Raw genomic sequence first — 21852 nt, forward strand, 5'->3', positions numbered from 1 at the left:
TGCTGGTTACTGTCACTCTGTACCTCCAGTCTGTGGTTGCTGGTTACTGTCACTCTGTACCTCCAGTCTGTGGTTGCTGGTTACTGTCACTCTGTACCTGTCTGTGGTTGCTGGTTACTGTCACTCTGTACCTCCAGTCTGTGGTTGCTGGTTACTGTCACTCTGTACCTCCAGTCTGTGGTTGCTGGTTACTGTCACTCTGTACCTCCAGTCTGTGGTTGCTGGTTACTGTCACTCTGTACCTCCAGTCTGTGGTTGCTGGTTACTGTCACTCTGTACCTCCAGTCTGTGGTTGCTGGTTACTGTCACTCTGTACCTCCAGTCTGTGGTTGCTGGTTACTGTCACTCTGTACCTCCAGTCTGTGGTTGCTGGTTACTGTCATTGTGGTGGTCAGTTGCTGGATGACGATCTCCAAGTACCTGACTGTCCTCCCCGTCAATTGGGCTGTCTACCTGGCTGCCGGACAAAGCTCCTCTGTTGCCAGAGGTTCCATTTACGTCATTGTTGTTTAATCTTTCATTTCTTTCCATCATTGCTGAGTTTTGCTATTTAACCCATAGCTGGACCCTACCCCATCTGGAATAAGTACTCATTTACAGCCGAGTAGACTTAGGAAAGTGGTGAAGATCCTTTCCCAAGGGATCAACACCGAGGAGAGCGGTCACCCATCCAACGACTGACCGGCACCCATTTTATTATTATTATTATTATTAGAAGAAGAAGAAGATGAACCCTATTCATACGGGACAAGCCCACAGGGGCCATTGATTGAAATTCAAGAAGAAGATAACAGGATATGCAGAAAGAAGAGATGACTTATTTAAAAAGAAAAGATAAATGAACAAGTTTGTAGATAAATGGGTAAAAATTTAAATACAAGGAGAATTGCTTTAGGGTAGTAATGCATTGCATCTTCGCTTGAACTTTTGAGGTTCTAATTGCAAATCATCATCATCATGAAGAAGTCTTCTGAAAATTTGGAGAATGAAGGACCTCTGAGGAGAAAAGGACCTCTGAAACTTTGGAGGATAAAGGACCTCTGAAACTTTGGAGAATAATTGACCTCTGAAACTTTGGAGAATAATTGACCTCTGAAACTTTGGAGAATAAAGGACCTCTGAAACTTTGGAGAATGAAGGACCTCTGAAACTTTGGAGAATAAAGGACCTCTGAAACTTTGGAGAATAAAGGACCTCTGAAACTTTGGAGAATAAAGGACCTCTGAAACTTTGGAGAATGAAGGACCTCTGAAACTTTGGAGGATAAAGGACCTCTGAAACTTTGGAGAATGAAGGACCTCTGAAACTTTGGAGAATAAAGGACCTCTGAAACTTTGGAGAAGTTCGACAGGAGGCACAGCTACACATTTACACATTTACTACATTTTGGTTCTGCTGTTCAGCAAATCTGGTCACTCAGAGTAACAGGCGCTAAGAATTTGTTCTGAAATTAGAATAAAAAATAGAGCTAGGTAAAGTGAAGTCATATCTCGTTATCTCGGCCTCATTTCTTCCAGATGGAAAGTGGGAAGATGATGGTTGGCTCACGCATCGAGTGCGAAGGCGCCAGAGGCACAGTCAAGTTCATAGGAAAGGTCGCCACCACCCCGGGCATCTGGTACGGGGTGGACTGGGACGAGGAATCGAGAGGGAAGCATGACGGGACGCACACGGGCGAGAAGTACTTTGAAACGAGGTCAGTAGTTCTGTTTTATTGTCCATCAATTTTGATTCCTGGTTGTCGTCGTGATTCTCTCAAAGAAATTGTTTATATCTTCAACGTATATTTATATAATCATTCTTTGTTCACCAACTCTCTTCATTGGCTTCCCAGGTCTTGTTGTGACCTTATCCATGCAGGTCAGTCTCCCCTAAGGGGTTAGCGCCGTCAGTGCTCCTCACATGGTGCCCTGTAGCCAATAGTATTGTTTGTAGCATCCCGTTGGCCCATAGATTATTTATTATGTATTATTATTCAGAAGATGAACCCTATCCATATGGAACAGACCTATAAAAAGGGGTCATTAACTTGAAATTCAAGCTTCCAAACAATATGGTGCTCATTAGGAAGTAAGAGAAGGTAAAGGGATATACAGAAAGAAGTGATCACCCTTATTAAAAATGACAAATCCAACAAAAATTTGTATTTTTCCTAACATACAAACCCACAACATCAAGTGACAGGAGTATCCTTAGGCACACATGTGCAGATGGCTATGGTAGGAAGACAGAATGAGCCAATCGTCCACATACCTACAGAGACAGATATCTGTCTTCTGGGTCCATGCTGAAACTAGTTGAAAAATTCTGGTGAAGATTTGGGGGGCTGTCACTAACCCAAAGCAGAGGGCCCTGAATTGATAAGTATTCTTTCCTGAGACAAATCAGAGGAATATCCTTGGGGTTCCTGAGACAAATCAGAGGAATATCCTTGGGGTTCCTGAGACAAATCAGAGGAATATCCTTGGGGTTCCTGAGACAAATCAGAAGAATATCCTTGGGGACGGATGAATTGGTATTTGGAGATAAGCAACCTGCAAATCCAGGGAGATCATGAAGTCTCCCTGCCTGATTGCTGCCAGAACACACCTTGGTGTCTCCATCTTGAACCGGGTTAGCTGGAGAAACTTGTTCAGTGCTGAAAGGTCTATTACTGGCCTCCAACCCCCTGATGCTTTATGTACCAGAAAAAGGTGGCTGTAAAAACGTGGTGATGGTGGCTTCACTGTTTCCACAGCCCCCTTGTCCAACACATTCTGAATCTCTTGCTGGAGGGTCTTTTGCTTGGGGAAGTTTTTGCAATAAGAGGGAAACTCGAGAGGAAAGTGTGACAAAAGGAGTGAAACTCGACTCCACATGGGGAAGTCAAAGGTCTAGAAGTAGATGTTTGTTCTTGATAGCGTTTGCGGTGTGGAGATTGACTACGACAGGTCTTCCGTCTCTGATGAGAGATGAGAGTGAATCCTGAGAAGCTTAAGATTTTCTCTTCTTAATTGGTCTTGTTGAATGGTAAGAGGGGGAACACTGCCCAGAAAACTCACGGCTTTTCTCGAAAGAATACTGAGTCCATGAAGCTGAACATTCCTGAGCATCGTCGTCAGACCGAAGGGGTCTAACTTCTAGTTCATCGTCAGAGGAAAAAGAAGCCCTTCAGCATCTTTTGGAAGGAGAATGACTGGAATCCACATATCCTGCTTTCTTGCAGGGATCGGATTGTCGCGTTCCGCTCCAGGAACGGGAATGAGAGGCATCTGAAAACCATGCAGAACAGGGAGTGACAGTTTGGTGCCGGCCGACTTCTCTCTCCTTGACGTTTCTAACTTGAGAGAAGTACCGTGCCGAATCGCACTTTTAGAGCGTCTCTAGGAGTGCCAGAAAAATGTCCACGACGAGGTGAGTGACATTGTTTGCTGGAGAAGCAACGTGCTGAGTCACGCTTCTCGAGCATGATTGGGAGGAGCTCTCGGAAAATGCCTGAGAACAGTGACGTTTAGTCACAGGAGAAACGCTGGATGAGGAAGAGGGGAGGAGAGGCAGAACTTCCACTCTGTTGCACACCACTGGGACCTGGTACTGGTCCGGGAGAAACACCAGGAGTCCTCCCCCTGTCCCTCTGGTGACTGCTGGGACCTAGGGCTAGACTGCATGTCACTGGTCTTGCTTTTGCTAATGGAAGCTGCCATTTTCTTGATTGGGTTGGACGTATCTGAAACACTGCCTTTACCAAAAACTTAGTGAGAACTGACATCATTTCTTGTTGGATGTTGGATTTCTGCTCCAAGGAAGGAAGAGTCGGAAGATTTCTTCCTGGAGTAATGGGAAGTGGGGAGGAAGCAAATATGGCGGGAGAATGTATACACGTAATGGAGGAGATAGGGTCTATGGGCTGGGGAGTCGATATTCCCTTGTCTGACTTCTTAACACCCGTTATCATATTTTTCCAACTGAGAAGCAGACCACGATCCACGTTCTTTACATTTCAAAGTTCGAGAACAATCTTGTTCTCTGCATTTTGAGCACACAGAATGAGGGTTAACTGCTAATGGTGACAAAAAATTTCCGCATTTTTTCCATTTTCGAGTAACACTCAGACATTTGCGGGAGACTGGTTTCGCTGAAGCTTTCATAATCAGGGAAAAACACAAAACACACTAGGAGAATCACCCTACAGTACACTATTCACATCGGTCTCAAAATCACAGAGATCATCAAAGGAAAAAGTGAGTTGAATATTAAGCAGGGTGTAAAAGGCACGTCTGAGCGCAATGATGGCTAAGGACAAATTGGGGGATGCTGGTCCAGCGGGCATCTTAAATAGCTAGTGCCACTCTCCAAAACGAGGGTACCATAGCCGTCTGTGCATGCAGGCCTAAGGATACACCTGTCACATGATATGGTGTTTGTATCAGTGTCGGAACAAATAACAAAATAATAACCCAATTTTTAGCCTTTCACTTTACCTCCTTTCCTACTTGCTGTCTAACCACTCCAACTCCCTCTTTTCACTCTTTTTAGCAATGAATGGTTGAAAGTGGCTTAGTACTCAACTTTAGAGATAAATTTTCATAAATCAAATAAAGTTGGGGATGTTTAATGTTTAATGTTTTCGTTAGAGATAACAGATGATCTACTTCATAACTTACAGGACACAGACTTCAGGGTCCTTCGTCCGTCCAGCGAAAGTGAGTGCTGGGGTCAGCCTGGAGGAAGCAGTACGAGGTAGATACCAAGATGACACAACCATTGAATCACACGTAAGACTTCGGCCAAAGCCATTTATTTCTCTTACAACACTTGTACATGGGAACCTGTACCCACGAGAGTATGCGGCCACAAGTAACAGGAAGCACAAGCACTATTATATAATCAAATGTTGTACCCACGAGCAGTGATTGGGGTCACAAGCGCAACCACGAGTCAAATTATCAGTCTGTTATGACAAACTTACGAAAAAGTGCTCATGATACGTCGGCAGTTAGCCCGTCAGCCATTTGCAATGAGTGGCCTGTCGTGGTAGCACATAAACGTTGTTTATCTATGGTAATTTCATTTAGTTTCCTTTAAAGGCGAGTGTAAATTTACATATGATTTCATACTTTATTCCAGTAACACAACTTACTATAATAATTAGTCTTCTTTTTCAATGTTTTATTATTAGCAACAATTTTTGTGCCTACCCAGTATGGCTCACCATAGGCTAGGTCTGGTCTAGTCTACGGCACTCGTCCTCCCATCCGTAATATGGCTGCAGTGAACGCAAGGCAGTTTTTTGATCATTTAAAAATAAAAAAAGTGTGTAATATGCCAGCAAATATGGTATTTCTTAATCAATACTACTTATACAGGCAGTCCCCAGTTTACGACGGGGGTTCCATTTTGCCACCACGTAAAACCGAAAATCGTCAAACCGAAAATCGTCGAAAATCATAAAAAATACTAAGAAAATCTTACTTTTAATGCTTTTGGGTGTATTGAAAATGATGTAAGACTTTACATTTTCATTGAGTTTTTTCATCAAAAAAACCTCAAAATTTTTATTATTCTGCCATTTTGGAGCCATATTTCTTCCGTCGAATCAATGTTTAACGCTGTCGTAACCCTGGAACATGCGTCAGAAACTGGGAAATAATTTCTGATGAATATATTTGAAAAGCGTCGTAACCTCGGAGCGTCGTAAGCTGGACCCGTCGTAAACCGGGGACTGCCTGTATTGTCACCAAAAACTCAATTATTGTGCCTAAAAATGTTTATTTGGGATGAACCTTACCTACTGTTAAATTAGCTTATATCTCCTGCACCGCAGGCGAGTTGCCATTCAAACAAAAAAGAAGATCACTTGGCTGACCCGGAAGACTGTCTAGTTCACCTGTTTCTCCACCAGGTGTGTATGAATGTTTTAAGCTATAGTCAGAATTCTCCTTGACAGCCCACTAAGCATAGGCAATTGTTGGTATTCTGTGAAGTTTAGCTGTTTTGCACCTGTTTACGGTATTTTAATTTCATTTTCATTGGATGTCTTCCACCGGAAGCAAAACCCTGTAGGAATTATTTTTGTGTAAGCAGGATGTTGAATTTGAAGTAGTTCAACATTTGGTTTGTACCGGCTGTAGGGGTACAGAGTGTGATCTCGAAACTAGATGTGAGGAATATAGTGACTGATCTGAGGACTTTATGTTTAAATATGTCGGATATAGGAAGAAGGGAAGTTCATGTATTGTGAAAGCAATTAGTCAAGTGTCCGTTCATCTGTAGCTATCCCTACTCAGGCTAGGAATTTTGATAGTGCTAGTATTGAGACTTCTTTTGTAGCTATGCCTTCTGATCCACTTTCGGTTCATGAAAAGCGTATCGAGAAGTTAGAACAGGACGTTACCATTATTTTAAGTTCTGTTACAAGTTTAACCGAGTTTGTGACAGGGAACCATTCAGAATCCCCCCCCATAGTGTGCATTCTTTTTCACGTTCCCCTGTTAGAAGTAAGGTGTTGGTGCCCTCATCTGTTCATAGCCCAAGCCTGGGACTGCCCTGTGATAGTGGGACTTTGTGAAAGAGTCAGCTACCAAGGAACTGGGTCGGTTCTCGGTGCGATGGGGTTCTGTGCTCTCCAGTACCTACTTTTCCCTTTTCATGGTCTTATGGACTATGTTTAGAATTACTATAATACTGTATACAAATTAATATCCTTCTCAAGGTAATCATTTTCGCATTCCCTCTCCATTTTTCATGCACATTGTCTCGTATAATCCGTTGGCCAAAAGATCATTTTGGCAAATGTTAATTTTCGCAACATATGCAACTTCTGTCAATCATCGGCACCTAGTACGAGGTTGTTAGCACTTATAGGACTAATTATATAGCAATATACAGTTTTGTTAAAAATAATGTCTGTAGTGAGTTTTACTTATTTTGTTGTCATGTTGACTCAGTCGATTGTTTGACCAATCTCTCATCTTTAGCTCATTCTAAATCCTTGTCTGCTAGCCTAATCCCCTTCTCCATCAAAATTCACTTGTTCAGACTTTGCATGCTTTTTCCTCGGCTATCGGCAAGTCTCTTACTTCTGCCTCGATTAATGTTTCTCTTTCCAAATCTACCACGGTTACAGTATCTTCTGTGGTTTCCAAGCTAGATATTATTCTAGCTACATAGTTTTCAAAAGATGTGTCACGTGGGAATGCTCTCAAGTATGTTTACTCGATTTTGGACAAGGCAAGAGAGTTGTTGTAACTCCTCTTCCCCCCACCTCCCAACATTTCTCGTTTTCTTTCATTCAGCTGACTCGTGTGGACTCAGCTGAGTCGCCCAGACTGTCTCCCTTTCATCGAGTTTTATGGATGCGATGCAGTACTGTGGCTGTTGCCTCCCAGCTGTCTCCTCCTGTCATCCTCTGGCGGAAGAAGAGTTTGAATCGGAGGATCTGCGGTTTGATCGGCATTTGCTGGAGCGTTGCGTTTCGCATTCGCTGTGTCTTCATTCAGTTTAGGAAAGAGGCCACATAGAGAATAGGTCATGTGTGTCTTCAAGTATTTCGGTGCCCTTCAGTATTTGGAGAAGAGAACCCTAGCTTTCTCCTTCAATTAGAGCACGTTTCCTTACCTTTCTCGTACTCTGGCACACAAAGCTCCCTTTAGGTCTGCTGGGGCTTATCTTCTGGTATTTTATGAAGTTGCGGAGTGATGGAGTCCGCCTCTTGGGATACAGCCACTTATTAAACAGTCTTCAGTAGAAGATTCGGTTTTCTTTTCTCTTTCCTGTGAAGAGACGAACTCGAGACTGACAAGTGCTTTGGACGTACTGAAACAGTCTGTTTAGATTGTTGAAGTTTTCATCTTTTATTGAACTTTTGCTCAGTATTTTACCTCTTCTCTGTGTCAGCTTAGAGAGGTTGAGATGCCAACTTAGTGCGTTTTTGGTGCAAGCTTAAGAGAGTTTGTGGAGCCAGCTTTAAGGGTTTTGGCACCAACCGGAGTTTAGTGAGGAAGTGTTAGTTTTTAACTCATTTCTGATGCTGGAGGCTACTGTTCTCATGTCTATACTAACTCGGTTTGGAAGAAGTGAGAACACTTATGCTCCTATCTGCAGTAAAGGCTTATGTTGCAGAGGTGAAGGTGATAAGGGATGATATATTGGTACAAGTCTTGTTTTATACTTTTTGGGGGATAAGTTCAGCCCTTAGTATCTAGTAGATGGCCAATTGCAAGCTCCCTGGCATGCTTGGAGAGACTTAGGAGCAGAACCTCACATGGTGGAGGCAGTGAAGGAGTTACAATTCCTTTTAGGTTACCCTCCACTGGTTTAGTCACCTACAGCTGTTCCTTTGCCTTCTCCAGCAGAAGTTTCACATTCTTTAGTAGGAGGTTGTAAATTTGAGTGAATGAAATGGACCAGGAAGTAATTCGCTGGGTTTTTACCTGTGACTTAAATTTTTCTCTAGCTCCATAAACAACTGGAGATTGGCAACCATTAGTGGTCACATTGAGGCTGAATAAATTTACGTGTCTGTCCCCATGCTTTTGGTGTTGCCCGCATGGCTTTAGTGACTTTCCAAAAAGAACGATCAGATGTTTGGGTGGGCGTGCGGGAGACATTTTCCCATATCTGTGCATCCTCAGTCACGCAAGTTCCTTCAGGGTGTATTCACAGAGGAGGTATTGCTTGTCAAAGCGCTTTGTTTGGGCTCGTGCACAGCACCTTTATAAGTATTCACAGAGAATTTGTTGCCCATAGGTGGATGGTGTCGATTTTTAGGTGCTAGAAATCTTTTCTACTGAGTCACTGGTTCCAGTTGGCCAATTTTGTCGATAGTATTCCAAAGGACAAGGATCTGTTGCTTCACCTAGCTCAGTCTCTGTGCATTTTGATTTTCAGTCGACTTCTCTAACTCCTCATTCTTGTTTAGTGATGTGGCTAAGATACTTGAATTTGCAGGCTTGTCTGTCAGAAGACAAATAGGCATTTGCTTCTTGAAGAATTTTAGCCCTGAGGGAAGCTTCCTAAGTGGTAAGGGCTTTCTTTGTTAGGAAACATGGCCTCACTGGGGATTTTCTCAGAATAATCAGGCTCAATTACAGTACAGTCTCAGCATAGGATTTTACAACTTAAACTAATGTTTTATTAAATTTATAAGTAATCCACGACCATCATTGTTACCAAGTTCTGTAGGGGTGACTCTGCAACCAAGAGTTGACCATTTTATTCTTAAACCTACGTCCAAGTTTTGTTTTTCCCTCTTGTCGTGCAACACGAAACAAAGAATTTTGACTAGTGTCGTTACACTTACATACAACATAGAATGGTCAATGCTACACCTGGTAAACTTACTAGATGTCAAGGCAGTGGAAAGACCATTGAAGATGCCTAGCAGGTTTATCCCTGGTCAGAAACAAACTCATAGTGGAAAGTTTGCTTCTTTGAGTGAAATGAACATGATATAGGTTTGATCATTCATTCTGTGGAAGGATAGTGTTTTTGGTGATTGGGGATTCAGAAAGAACAAACTACCTACAGCGTGGCCTTTACATCTTCAAGTTTGACAGCTGCTGTGGGATTAGAGGAGCGCTCAATTCTAGACTTATTAGCATACAGATGAACAGTAAACCACCAGCTGATTACTACGCCTGTGAGGGCCCTCAGGCTTGAGCAGTGGATGTTTCTTTAAGTCTGGCCTGACTCAGACTCACAGGCCTTCCCCCTCTATCTGCTCTAAGGAAGTATTGAGCAATTTCAACTTCAACAATTGCTTAGTCAAGTATACCTTAGTTTAACCAGACCACTGAGCTGATTAACAGCTCTCCTAGGGCTGGCCTGAACTCCTGTAGAGCCCTAGTAGCCTCAGAGCAAATGTTTTTTTTTAACTTTCTATCTCTCTTGGTCGATTTCTCTCTTACTCTTCCATTAAGGGGAAATCAACTCAAACTAAAGAATTCCATGAACTTCCACTAACTTCTATATCTCACACTTAACCACTTGTAGGTAGATGCATGACTGTCTCCTCCCAATAAGGGGATTTTCCAAGGTATCATGGGTTCTATCTTTAATCAAGTGGAAAACAACTGTGGCCTTGTGTCAGAAGCAGCAGTTTGTGCATTGCTCATGCTGCCAGTCTAGAGGAATTTTCAGCACCTGGAGCCTAATAGATGTCAAATTTTTCAGCTTTCTTAGATGTATTGAGACTTTTTTGCTGTCTACTTTCAAGGTTATTGTTCCATACTCTCCTTGGTATTGTGTCGTGTGCTATTAGACCTGGTTGGTGATCGGCACCTTAAAGTGTTGAGATCAGTTGAGATGAAAGCTCCCATCTGCAGATTCTTTTGAGCCTCTGGGATGAGTTCCATTGATTTAATTACTATGAAATCTTTTATCCAGTACTATCAGCATCTTTTCCAGAATGCAGTAACCTAGAAAAATCAGCTGTTAGAAAAATAGAGAAAACCCTATACAAACTGAATGCCACTGATGTAGCTATCACCTTCAACACCACATATTATTATTATTATTATTATTATTATTATTATTAGTATATGTGTGTAGGTCTTTCTCCTCTGGATCGAGAACAGGATATGCTGGATATGAGGTCCACAACAATAGTCATTGGTGAATTGTAGATTTTATAAAAAGTTACAAAAGCTTTCTAACCCTGTCCTGGGTTCATCTTCAGTCTAACTAAAATCATTGACACAAAAAGCAATATAAGCTCCAGTTTTAAGGATGGAACCAATGGGTGACCTCGACGATGTGTTTGTCTAGCGGACGAGGCGACAAGCAGGACGGTCAACTATCCAACTAGGTGATTGCTTCTCCTCAAGAAGGATAGCCACACAAATTATGAGAGGAGGAGAAGCAATCACCTAGTTGGATAGCTGACCGTCCTGCTTGTCGCCCGTCCGTTAGAAAAACACATCGTCAAGGTCGCCTGTTGGTTCCATCTTTAAAACTGGAGTAAAAAAATTTGCTTTTTGTGTCAATGATTTTAGTTAGGCTGAAGATGAAACCCAGGACAGGGTCCGAACACTTTTGTAACTTTTTTTTTTACAAAATAAACACTGTTTCACCACTGAATATTATTGTGGACATGATATACAGCATTACTGTATTATGTATTATATAATTTAATATTGTTTAATATTACTGTACTATTATTTAATTTACTGTCTTATTATTATTAATGTACATTATTATTTACTGTTATTACAGTACTTATAATATTATTAATACTGTTTGGAAATTAGTACCTGCAAAAATTCCACGTATAGTGAGTATCTGTGAAAGAAAAAATCTGCAAATGGGTGAGTTTTACTGCGAATGATTTATAGATAGGTTCCACAGAAAATTCAGTGAATCTCTGAGCCCGCGAATCCGGGGGCAGACTATTTTGTATAGAAGTGTACCTTTGTGTCATAAAGGCACAGTATTCGTTTTTGGTGACTATCGTTTTATAGGGCTTTTGGACTCAGGCATTGGGGTCCAATCGCTCCGATTCTTCCATGCTGGCTGAAGAAGAAGTGGTTTTCCACACCGGTGTCCTTTGTTTATATAGAAATTTTCCTAATGAAATTTCTTATTTGGATACTTACCTACTATTAAATTGACATCCCGCCCAGCCTACACATATCTTAGTGGGCTGTCAAGGAGAATTCTGACAGGAGCTTAAAACGTTCGAACACACCTGTTGGAGAAACAGATGAACTAGACAGTCTTCCGGGTCAGCCAAGCGATCTTCTTCTTTTTTGTTTGAATGCCAACTCACCTATTATCACAGGAGATATACTGCAAGCTAATTTACCAGTAGGTAAGTATCCAAATAAAAAATTTTATTATGAAAATTTAGATTTTTACAGGGGATTTTTGCAGGGGTATTTTGGGGCTGGTAAACCAACTAATCCCTTACCCATTATTCCTTATGGGGAAAAAGCGTTTGTACCCACGAGCTTTTCCCTCCAACCAGTCATGCTCGTGGGTACAGGTATCACTGTACTCTATGATTGTGCAAGTATTTGTACCAGTTTAAAGTGGGAGTTTATCTTGTACTCTTGGAATTACTGCTACAGTTGCTACAGTTGTTGGAATTACTGCTACAGTTGATGCTTGAAAGATATCACAGTCTTTTGATAATAACAAATATATTTTGGCTTTTAAGAGGTTACTGACGAGGTATCTTTCTCCACAGCATACCGAACAGCTCCAGCGAGCGATCAGGGCTCGATTCGTCGAAGTTGTCGGCATGGAGAAGATTGGAAAGAAACAGAGGTAAGAGGTTTGTCCTTTTGTTAAATTGCCCAATTTAGGTACGTCTTAAAACCCCTCTAAAAACACTTAGAACTGCCCATTTTGATAAGTTAAAACACTAGAAAAACCCTGTAAAAATGCATATACCTGAATATTATATTAGTTTTATCACAAAAAGTGCATTCATTCATGAAAATTATATGAAAATACAGTAATTAGTGAATATTTCTCAAGTGAAAAATACCGCGAATGGGCGAATTTTCCGCAAATAATGGGTAGATATGTTCCACAGAGAAACCCGCGAATGCGTGAGTCCGCGAATCGTGAGAACGCGAATACGGGGGGTTCACTGTACATATGATTCTGCCATACAGTTATGTACAGTGACACAGAATTATAAGTCACTGGACAGTACGTGCGACTCTGACGTATAATTCCACAGAGACTTCCAGGTCGGTTGTTTTTATGAAGTCTGTTTCGTCAATTGTTTTTGTAAAAATTTTCTATCTTTTGTCATATTTTGGTCCAGATTTTATTTAAAATATAAGAACAATTTATTTTAGGCAGGTGTAACAAGCCTAGAATTTAATGCATGGATGGATAAATTACTCTAGACTAATAATAATAATAATAATAATAATAATAATAATAATAATAATAATAATAATAATAATAATAATACACAGTGGTACTTAATTGATTATCGTTTTGGAAAGAGAGAAAGCCAGGAAAAGAATATTGTCATTGATAAATTCGGATAAAAATTTAATTTGGAAGATCAGGAGAATTGACGGAAATTTTAATGACAGTTCAGTATAATGTTACAGAAAGTCGTTGGTAGAATATACAAATGTAAATGCAATTGTCCACGGCCACTATTATTCTGACAAATTGCTCCTAATCTCTCCCAGATCCAAACCATCTCTTTATTTTCCCCACTTCTGAAGGCCACATCAGAGTTCTCCCTTTTGTATCATGACGTCTGTAACATGACCCAGTCATTTTGATTTAAAATATACTTGATAAAACAAAGTTAACACAGTTCTTTCCCCACAGCAAACTGGAGGAACTCGAGAATGTGGTACTAGACGGATGGCGTGTCTACGGCGCTGGGCACAGCGACCTTTCGAAACTCTTCCCATGTGTACAGGAGCTGAACTTGTCAAATTCGCTGCTGTCTTCTTGGAAGAGCGTCGCGAACATAGCACGCCAGTTGCCCAGGCTGAAGTTCTTGGACTTGAGGTAGGTCTATTGATGAAAGGAAATATAAAATTCAGGCCACAGGCCAAGACCATGGAAAGGACGCTGCAAATAACCTTCTTAAGTACAGGCGGTCCCCGGTTTACAACGGGTCCGGCTTACGACATTCCGAGATTACGACGCTTCTCAAATATATTCATCAGAAATAACTTCCTGGTTTACGAATCATGTTCCGGAGTTACGACGCGTTGTACACTGATCCGACGGAAGAAATATGGCTCCAAAAGGCAGAATAATAAAAATGTGGAGGTTTTCTTTACGAAAAACTCAATAAAAATGCAGTTTACATCGTTTTCAATACACCCAAAGCATTAAAAGTAAGGTTTTCTTAGGATTTTTTACAATTTTTCGGTTTATGACGTGGCGTAAAAACGGAACTCCAGTCGTAAACCAGGGACTGCCTGTAATGCCTACTTGGCTTATAAATCATGCTTTTTGAAGCCTAAATTATCCGATAATGTTTCCCAGATTGGTTCTATGTTGTATTATTATTATGTTATCATACGTTTGTAGGACGTTATCATACTTATAATGGCATCATACTTTTGTTTCTGCAGAATAGAAACTACCTGCCTTTTACGTAAGAGTATTCTTCTGTACGAGCTGGAATTGTTGCTAGAACTTGGTGACGCGGTGGTTAATTAGAGGTAACTAGGTTCTTTTCTTCAGAAGTGGTTGTTTTAGATGTCTTGATGCTTTGATTGACCATAAAGTTGAAATCTTTCTTCATTTTTTTTTTTACTCTCGTTGGTGTTTCTGTTTCTCATTCCTGTTTTGAACAAGAAAAGTGTCCTTGGTGTTAATGGACTCATGGTTTGTTGTTCTACAGTTCTAAGTCCTGAGAGGAAAGTGGTTACTGGCCTCCTTTGCAGTGAAGAGGTTCAGCAACTGTGGAGATCTTTGAGGTCTGCCTCTCTCCCCTTCATCAGCCGTTCTGGGAGATTTCAGCCTCGGAGTGCATTAGGTGTGGCCTTCTCTTCTCTTGGCAATCTGGGAAGCCCACCATTCTGCACCTTTATCAACCACTTAGCTACTACAGCCAAGGGCTTCCTTCCTGTTCCTGTTGAGTTTCCCATATCGGTCGTTTTACCTGTGGGAGACAACCCATTGTACCAAAAACAGCTCATACTCCTCCTTTTGTTGCAGTTCCTGCCTTGATTAGTTCTCCTGTGAAGAAAAATGGGCTTCCCAGATTACTGTCACTGGTTATTCGCTCATATTCAGTAAAGATGGCTGTCGTAGGTAGGGTAGAGACAGGCCTTTTGACTCTTCGCCTTCCTTTTAAGTCCAGGGGACTACCCCAGGATCTTTTTCCTTTATTCCAGCAGTTTCGAAGAACAGACCTGTGCTACCCTCTCCTCAGCATGTGTGTGCGGACAGGGAGCTTAAGCAAGGCAGGTCACTGCTGTATCACGACAACCTGTATTTGCGTGATTTTGCTGACACTCTGGGTGCATTCCTCTCCTTCAAGAGAGAATTCAACCCTTTCTTCTAGGGATCTGATTGGATGAAGGGTCCTTTACCTTCTGAACCTAACCAGGCTGAGTTGGAATGACACTTGTGATTGAGTTATGATCGATCAAGTTGGAGAGACGTCCTGAGCTCATTCATGAGTGCAGTGATCTGAAGGAGGCAAATCCACCACCATTGCAAAACCAGATCTTGTTAATAGAGTGCACTCTTCTCCTTCAGACAGCCTTCAACTGACTTATACTATAATCAAGTTTTAACAGCCGATTCCAGCTCGCATGGAGGAATACTCCTGCATAAAAGGAACTGGTTTATACCTACAAAAACTACAAATGACTTTGAAAGCTTGTGATATTGTCTTTATTTAGAAGCATAATTTTCATTTAATCAGAAAACTTGTTTTGTACTCTTTTGCATGTGCTGTAAATCTTGAACACTTTCGGATTCCAAACTGTTTTTTTATCACCGTGCAAATTTATGCTTCGATAATCACTTTTCCCCATATAATCGGATGGCATAGTCTCGTATTTGATAAAAGTAAGTTCTATTATAACTGAAATCTTTTATCAGCATGTTTATGGGACCAAGGAGGTCTTGTAATACCGTGTAATTGAAAACTAATTGACATATGAAAGAACCGTTTTGTGAAACTGCAACAGAATTGACCGAACTTCTAACAGATGAAGCGTTAAGACCTAAATGAAAGTTTTTTTGTTAAACTGCTACAGAATTAACCGGAACTCGTAACGGATTAGCAGTTAAAACTTCACTGCGAATTAAAGTTACATTATGTCCTGGAAAACTTAGCAATAAAGGGAGATTCTGGTATTCGTGAAAAAAATGTTGGTATGGAAAAAGAAACCTCACGTATTCGTTAAAATCTATAAAACCAGTCTGAAAGGTGAAACGCTGCTACTTAATAAAGTAAATCGACAACAAGGTAATGGCGAGAAGCTTAACCTTTCTGAATGACAGTTACTCTCAAAGTGCCTTCTGAATCTTCCAGCATTGTCTTGTGTGTGTGTGTGTGTGTGTGTGTGTGTGTGTGTGTGTGTGTGTGTGTGTGTGTGTGTGTGTGTGATATGTCAACAACAGTTGTCAACTGTGTAAGTTTATATACAGTACAATGCATTAATACACTGGTATATATATTCATGTATACTTTACTGTCTCGAGAAATAGTTTCTCAAGAGTAAATAATTTTTTAAAGCCTTTTTTTTAACATCAATTTTGTTACATACCAATGTACCAGAATGATTTAGTCCCAAGTTGGAAATTGGTTTGTGTTATTTATATGCAAAATATTCTGTTTTGAAATGTCTTTATTAAAGTGTGATTTTATGTCAGACTTAACGTAAGCAGAAACAAAACCACACTAGTTGTCATGACTGCTTCGTATAATGCAACGTTTCAACATGAACCAACATTAGTACCAAAAGCACTTGCTTTTTAAATCCAAAAAAAAGTAATCTAGGACTTGATAAAGAGTTTCAATTCTGTACTTCAAATACATGTCAGATCTTGTGCTCGTTTCATTTTCCTCAGAGATGGTATGATCGTGAACTATAGACCAACGCAGAGGGGAAGTTGTTGGCAAATACCACTGGGCTACCATGACCCAAACCGACCTGTCGTGTTCGATGCCGTTTGGAAATGCTCAACGACATATAAAATGTTGTATTTCGCAAAATTAAACAAGGCAAAATAAACAAATGGCGTTCCTATTAAAACAAATGCCTCGTTGAAGTAATTATACCCAGAATTGGTCAGCTCATCTAAGTGGTGTGAACACCAACCTGAGGGAGTGATAGAAAACGATCAGGCCAAGATCCTCTGGGACTATGGTATCAGAACAGATAGGGTGATACGTGCCAACATACCAAACGTGACGTTGATTGACAAAACCAAGAAGAAAGTATCACTCATTGATGTTGCAATTCCATGACACACCAGAGTAGATGAGAAAGAAAGAGGAAAAATTTTAAGTATCAAGACCTGAAAATTGAAATAAGAAGGATATGGAGTATGTCAGTGGAACTTGTACCCTAATCATAGGAACACTAGGCACGATCCCAAAATCCCTGAAAAGGAATCTGGAAAACTAGATGCCGGGCGTAGCTCCAGGGGCTCATGCAGAAGAGTGTGCTACTAGAAACAGCGCACATAGTGAGAAAAGTGATGGACTCCTAAGGAGGCAGGATGTAACCCAGAACCCCACACTATAAAAACAACCCAGTCGAATAGGATGACTGCGATAGACAAAAAAAAAAAAGATAATAATAATAATAATAATAATCATAAGTAATAATTTACCGACAATAACATCCAGAGCATTACAGAAATATTAAATCTCCTAATACGAATATATATGAACTAGACTCACGTACTGCATTAGATGCCTTGCAAAAATTGCTTTAGTGTAGTAATGCATTGCATCTTTGCTTGAACTTGAGGTTCCAATTGCACACCCTCCTCAGGAGACTGTTGCACAGTCCAACAGTGAGGAATAAAGGCCCTCTGGGAACTGCGAAGTTCAACAGTGAGGTACATTTACTGCTTATTAAACTGTTATTAAGCAAGTCTGGTTGCTTTCGGCAGGGATCAGGGCTCAATTGTGAATGAGAAAGATCTCTTAAAATACAACTTATGAAAAGCTGAAAGGAAGAACCAACCATTACAAGATATGTTTGGGTATTGTAGGGCAAATATGCAACCGACCGTATGAGGTGACTCCATTAACAGCTGTGGCAGACAGTGATCTGTCTGATATGAATTTGAAGTTTGTAGAGAGAAATGAAGCTGTAAGAAGGGAATATTGCTGACAGGGCATTATGTTACTCAAACGAACTTAAACAGGCAGTCCCCGGTTTACGGCGGGTCCGGCTTACGACGTTCCGAGGTTACGACGGTTTTCAAATATATTCATCAGAAATTATTTTCTGGTTTACGACGCACGTTCCGGGGTTACGAACCGTCGTACCCAGATCCGACGGAAGAAATACGGCTCCAAAACGGCAGAATAATAAAAATTTGGAGTTTTTTAATGAAAAAATAAAAATGCAGTTTACGTCGTTTTCAATACACCCAAAGCATTAAAAGTAAGGTTTTCTTAGGATTTTTGACGATTTTCGAAGATTTTTCAGTTTACGATGATTTTCAGTCTACGACGCGGCGTAAGAACGGAACCCCCGTCGTAAACCAGGGACTGCCTGTATTTAGCAAGAACAAAACTTGCAAGACAGGATAACCAGGTAAGAGCAAGGAGTATATAAAATTTAGGCCAAAGGCCAAGCATTGGGCCCCATGATGAGGACATTCGGGGTTGAAGGGGAAACTGCGAGGAATCTAGAGCGCTCGACGGATTTTGCATGAGTCACAGAAGACAAAGTTGAAAGAAGCCCTTCGGGGGTCATGCATTCGAAGGAGAATAAGAAGGGTCGATTTATGCTTTTAGGAATATGTGAATGACTCATCCAGCCTTTACTGTGTCAGTTTATAGCCTTTCCTTACGAAGGAATCCCTCAACGTACCTATTAAATACTAACATGACTTTGAATCCATGGTCTGATTACCATAAGTGTCATTCCAACTCAGCCTGGTTAGGTTCAGAAGGTGAAGGACCCTTCATCCAATCAGATCCCTAGAAGAAAGGGTTGAATCCTCTCTTGAAGGAGAGGAATGCACTCCAGAGTGTCAGCAAAATCATGCAAATACAGGTTGTCAGTGATACAGCAGTGACCTGCCTTGCTTAAGCTCCCTGTCCGCACACACATGCTGAGGAGAGGGAGCTTAAGCAAGGCAGGTCACTGCTGTATCACGACAACCTGTATTTGCATGAGTGTGCGGACAGGAGCTTAAGCAAGGCAGGTCACTGCTGTATCACGACAACCTGTATTTGCATGATTTTGCTGACACTCTGGGTGCATTCCTCTCCTTCAAGAGAGGATTCAACCCTTTCTTCTAGGGATCTGATTGGATGAAGGGTCCTTCACCTTCTGAACCTAACCAGGCTGAGTTGGAATGACACTTTGTGATTGAGTTATGATCGATCAAGTTGGAGAGACGTCCTTGAGCTCATTCATGAGTGCAGTGATCTGAAGGAGGCAAATCCACCACCATTGCAAAACCAGATCTTGTTAATAGAGTGCACTCTTCTCCTTCAGACAGCCTTCAACTGACTTATACTATAACCAAGTTTTAACAGCCGATTCCAGCTCGCATGGAGGAACACTCCTGCATAAAAGGAACTGGTTTATACCTACAAAAACTGCAAATGACTTTGAAAGCTTGTGATATTGTCTTTATTTAGAAGCATAATTTTCATTTAATCAGAAAACTTGTTTTGTACTCTTTTGCATGTGCTGTAAATCTTGAACACTTTCGGATCCCAAACTGTTTTTTTATCACATCGTGCAAATTTATACTTTGATAATCACTTTTCCCCATATAATCGGATGGCATAGTCTCGTATTTGATAAAAGTAAGTTCTATTATACCTGAAATCTTTTATCAGCATGTTTATGAGACCAACAAGGTCTTGTAATATCGTGTAATTGAAAACTAATTGACATGAAAGAACCGTTTTGTGAAACTGCAACAGAATTGACCGAACTTCTAACAGATGAAGCGTTAAGACCTACATGAAAGAGTTTTTTTCGTTAAATTGCTACAGAATTAACCGAACTCGTAACGGATTAGCAGTTAAAACTTCACTGCGAATTAAAGTTACATTGCGTCTTGGAAAACTTAGCAATAAAGGGAGATTCTGGTATTCGTGAAAAAATGTTATGGAAAAATAAACCTCACGTACTTGGTAAAATCTATAAAACCAGTTTGAAAGGTGAAATGCTGCTACTTAATATACCGACAACAAGGTAATAGCGAGAAGCTTAACCTTTTTGAATGACAGTTACTCTCAAAGTGCCTTCTGAATCTTCCAGCATTGTCTTGTGCGCGTGTGTGTGTGTGTGTGTGATATGTCAACAACAGTTGTCAACTGTGTAAGTTTATATACAGTACAATGCATTAATACACTGGTATATATATTCATGTATACTTTATTGTCTCGAGAAAAAGTTTCTCATGAGTAAATCATTTTTTAAAGCCTTTTTTTTTAACATCAATTTTGTTACATACCAATGCACCAGAATGATTTAGTCCCAAGTTGGAAATTGGTTTGTGTTATTTATATGCAAAATATTCTGTTTTGAAATGTCTTTATTAAAGTGTGATTTTATGTCAGACTTAACGTAAGCAGAAACAAAACCACACTTGTTGTCATGACTTTGCTTTGTATAATGCAACGTTTCAACATGAACCAACATTAGTACCAAAAGCACTTGCTTCTTAAATCTAACAAAAAAAGTAATCTAGGACTTGATAAAGAGTTTCAATTCTGTACTTAAAATACATGTCAGATCTTGAGCTCATTTCATTTTCCTCAGAGATGGTATGGTCGTGAACTACACACCAACGCAGAGGGGAAGTTGTTGGCAAATACCACTGGCTACCATGACCCAAACTGACCTGTCATGTTCGATGCCGTTTGGAAATGCTCAACAACATATAACACGTTGTATTTCGCAAAATTAAACAAGGGAAAATAAACAAATGGTGTTCCTATTAAAACAAATGCCACGTTGAAGTAATTATACCCAGAATTGGTCAGCTCATCTAAGTGGTGTGAACACCAACCTGAGGGAGTGATAGAAAACGATCAGGCCAAGATCCTCTGGGACAATTGTATCAGAACAGATAGGGTGATACGTGCCAATAGACTAGATGTGACTTTGATTGACAAAACCAAGAAGAAAGTATCACTCACTGATGTCGCAATACCATGGGACACCAGGGTAGATGAGAAAAAAAGAGGAAAAAATTTTTAAGTATCAAGACCTGAAAATCGAAATAAGAAGGATATGGAGTATGTCAGTGGAACTTGTACCCCTAATCATAGGAACACTAGGCACGATCCCAAAATCCCTGAAAAGGAATCTGGAAAAACTAGATGCCGAAGTAGCTCCAGGGGCTCATGCAGAAGAGTGTGCTACTAGAAACAGCGCATATAGTGAGAAAAGTGATGGACTCCTAAGGAGGCAGGATGCAACCCAGAACCCCACACTATAAAAACAACCCAGTCGAACAGGATGACTGCGATAGACAAAAAAAAAAGAAGATAATAATAATAATAATAATCATAAGTAATAATTTACCGACAATAACATCCAGAGCATTACAGAAATATTAAATCTCCTAATATGAATATATAAGGAACTAGACTCACGTACTGCATTAGATGCCTTGCAAAAATTGCTTTAGTGTAGTAAAGCACTGCATCTTTACTTGAACTTCTGAGGTTCCAATTGCACACCCTCCTCAGGGAGACTGTTGCACAGTCCAACAGTGAGGAATAAAGGCCCTCTGGGAACTGCGAAGTTCAACAGTGAGGTACATTTACTGCTTATTAAACTGTTATTAAGCAAGTCTGGTTGCTTTCGGCAGGAAAAAGGGATCAGGGCTCAATTGTGAATGAGAAAGATCTCTTAAAATACAACTTATGAAAAGCTGAAAGGAAGAACCAACCATTACAAGATATGTTTGGGTATTGTAGGGCAAATATGCAACCGACCGTATGAGGTGACTCCATTAACAGCTGTGGCAGACAGTGATCTGTCTGATATGAATTTGAAGTTTGTAGAGAAAATGAAGCTGTAAGAAGGAATATTGCTGACAGGGCATTATGTTACTCAAACGAACTTAAACAGGCAGTCCCGGTTTACGGCGGTCCGCTTCACGACGTTCGAGGTTACGACGCTTTTCAAATATATTCATCAGAAATTATTTTCCGGTTTACGACACGCGTTCGGGTTACGAACCGTCGTACCCAGATCCGACGTT

The 21852-nt window shown here is 40.6% G+C and overlaps 1 protein-coding gene and 1 long non-coding RNA gene across 3 annotated transcripts in view; one reads left to right on the plus strand and one right to left on the minus strand.

Annotated features, from left to right (window-relative positions):
• The window catches only part of LOC136855338 (uncharacterized), a 65639-nt gene that overhangs the window by 38097 nt on the left and 5690 nt on the right, over window positions 1-21852 (minus strand). The window lies entirely within an intron of this gene.
• On the plus strand, window positions 1050-16834 carry LOC136855335 (tubulin-specific chaperone E-like). Its single transcript, XM_067132252.1, has 4 exons — window positions 1050-1696; window positions 4646-4754; window positions 12167-12246; window positions 13282-16834. Exons 1-4 carry the CDS (start codon window positions 1518-1520, stop codon window positions 13469-13471), a joined length of 558 nt encoding a protein of 185 aa, XP_066988353.1. The 5' UTR covers window positions 1050-1517; the 3' UTR covers window positions 13472-16834.

This window comes from Macrobrachium rosenbergii, chromosome 31, assembly GCF_040412425.1.
Source record: "Macrobrachium rosenbergii isolate ZJJX-2024 chromosome 31, ASM4041242v1, whole genome shotgun sequence".
Classification (NCBI taxonomy): domain Eukaryota; kingdom Metazoa; phylum Arthropoda; class Malacostraca; order Decapoda; family Palaemonidae; genus Macrobrachium; species Macrobrachium rosenbergii.